This window comes from Rhinoderma darwinii, chromosome 1 (genome assembly GCF_050947455.1).
Source record: "Rhinoderma darwinii isolate aRhiDar2 chromosome 1, aRhiDar2.hap1, whole genome shotgun sequence".
In the NCBI taxonomy this organism is placed as follows: Eukaryota; Metazoa; Chordata; class Amphibia; order Anura; family Rhinodermatidae; genus Rhinoderma; species Rhinoderma darwinii.
This window is the reverse complement of record NC_134687.1, coordinates 409,457,086-409,458,443: the sequence shown is the minus strand read 5'-3', so window position 1 is coordinate 409,458,443 and position 1,358 is coordinate 409,457,086. Positions and strand designations below refer to the sequence as shown.

Below are 1,358 nucleotides of genomic sequence, written 5' to 3'. Positions count from 1 at the left end.
ATACCGTGTGTGAAAAATGCTAGCATAAACTGGCGCAATTGCTAAATTCTTGCATTTTTTTCCAATTTTGCCCACTTTAGAGAAAAAAATAAAAATGATATATACTGACAAATGCCACTAAAACAAAGCCCTATCTGTCCTTTAAAAAGAATGTAAAATTCAAAGATGAACTTTATTCACCTGCAGAGTTATAGTCATCTAAAGAAGCGCATAGCAAAATTGTGAACTTTGCTCTGGTCATTTAGCTGTAAAACAGCCTAGTCCTTAACCGGTTAAAGAAAATCATGGAGAGAATAAGAACAGATAATATGTAAACATGTAAATGAGTCCTCAATGTGCTCAACACCTCCTGTTATATATGAATGAAGCTCTCCAGATAAAAAGAGGTTGGGGGATCTGCTGCCGGGGGTATGTAAATGTATTTAAATAAGATCCTGTATAAATAGAGAAGAAGAAGCGTCACTGATCAGGAACCGTGAACCCAGACCCGGAACTGACTTTTTCTATCTCCTCAGCCCAAACATGAAGAGTCCCCTGTGGTTACTCTGTGTTATAACAACTCTACAATGTGAGTCTGATTTCCTGCAAGAACCACACAACTTCTAGTAATAATTGTATTTTTAAGATCTATTATGTAATTTCTGTTTATTTCCAGGTGTCACTGCACAAATCTCTATGGTGGAGTCTGGTCCTGGGAAGGTGAAACCAACAGAGACTCTGGACCTGACCTGTAAAATAACCGGGGCCTCTCTCACTGACAGCACTAACATGGTTTGTGTAGAATGGGTCAGACAACCTGAAGGGAAAGGTCTGGACTGGTTGGGGAGAATATGTTATGAGAATAGCAAAGCTTATGGCCAGTCGGTCCAGGGACGTATAACTCTTTCAAGAGACACAAATAAAGGAGAAGTTTATCTTAAACTCACTGGAGTGAAACCTGAAGAAGCTGGAAAATATTATTGTGCTAGAGAGCCACAGTGTAACAGATGGACTAAGGACATGCACATAAACTGAAAAGACTACAGGAGATTTAGGAATTAACGAAACTATGCAAAGAATACATAAATACAAAGCAACACAAATAAAAACCAGTGCATTGCGAGAACAGCAGAAGGGGCGGAAAACACACAGCGGGTATGTATATGTCAAAAAGTCTATAGACACTGAAGATATGATAAAGCATATACATTTATTGACAAGAAATACTCCACAAAAACATGATAAAAACACTTAACTCCTTAATGACCGGGCATGTTTGTACCTTAAAGAGGCTCTGTCACCAGATTTTGCAACCCCTATCTGCTATTGCAGCAGATAGGCGCTGCAATGTAGATTACAGTAACGTTTTTATTTTTAAA

The 1,358-nt window shown here is 38.4% G+C and overlaps 1 gene segment (V, D, J or C); it reads left to right on the top strand.

Annotated features, from left to right (window-relative positions):
* Positions 1 to 522: 522 nt before the first annotated feature.
* LOC142759162 (Ig heavy chain V region PJ14-like) lies at positions 523 to 1,014 on the top strand. The segment is given in 2 exon segments: positions 523 to 568; positions 656 to 1,014. Coding segments are annotated over 2 exon segments (405 nt in total).
* The last annotated feature ends 344 nt before the right edge of the window (positions 1,015 to 1,358 follow it).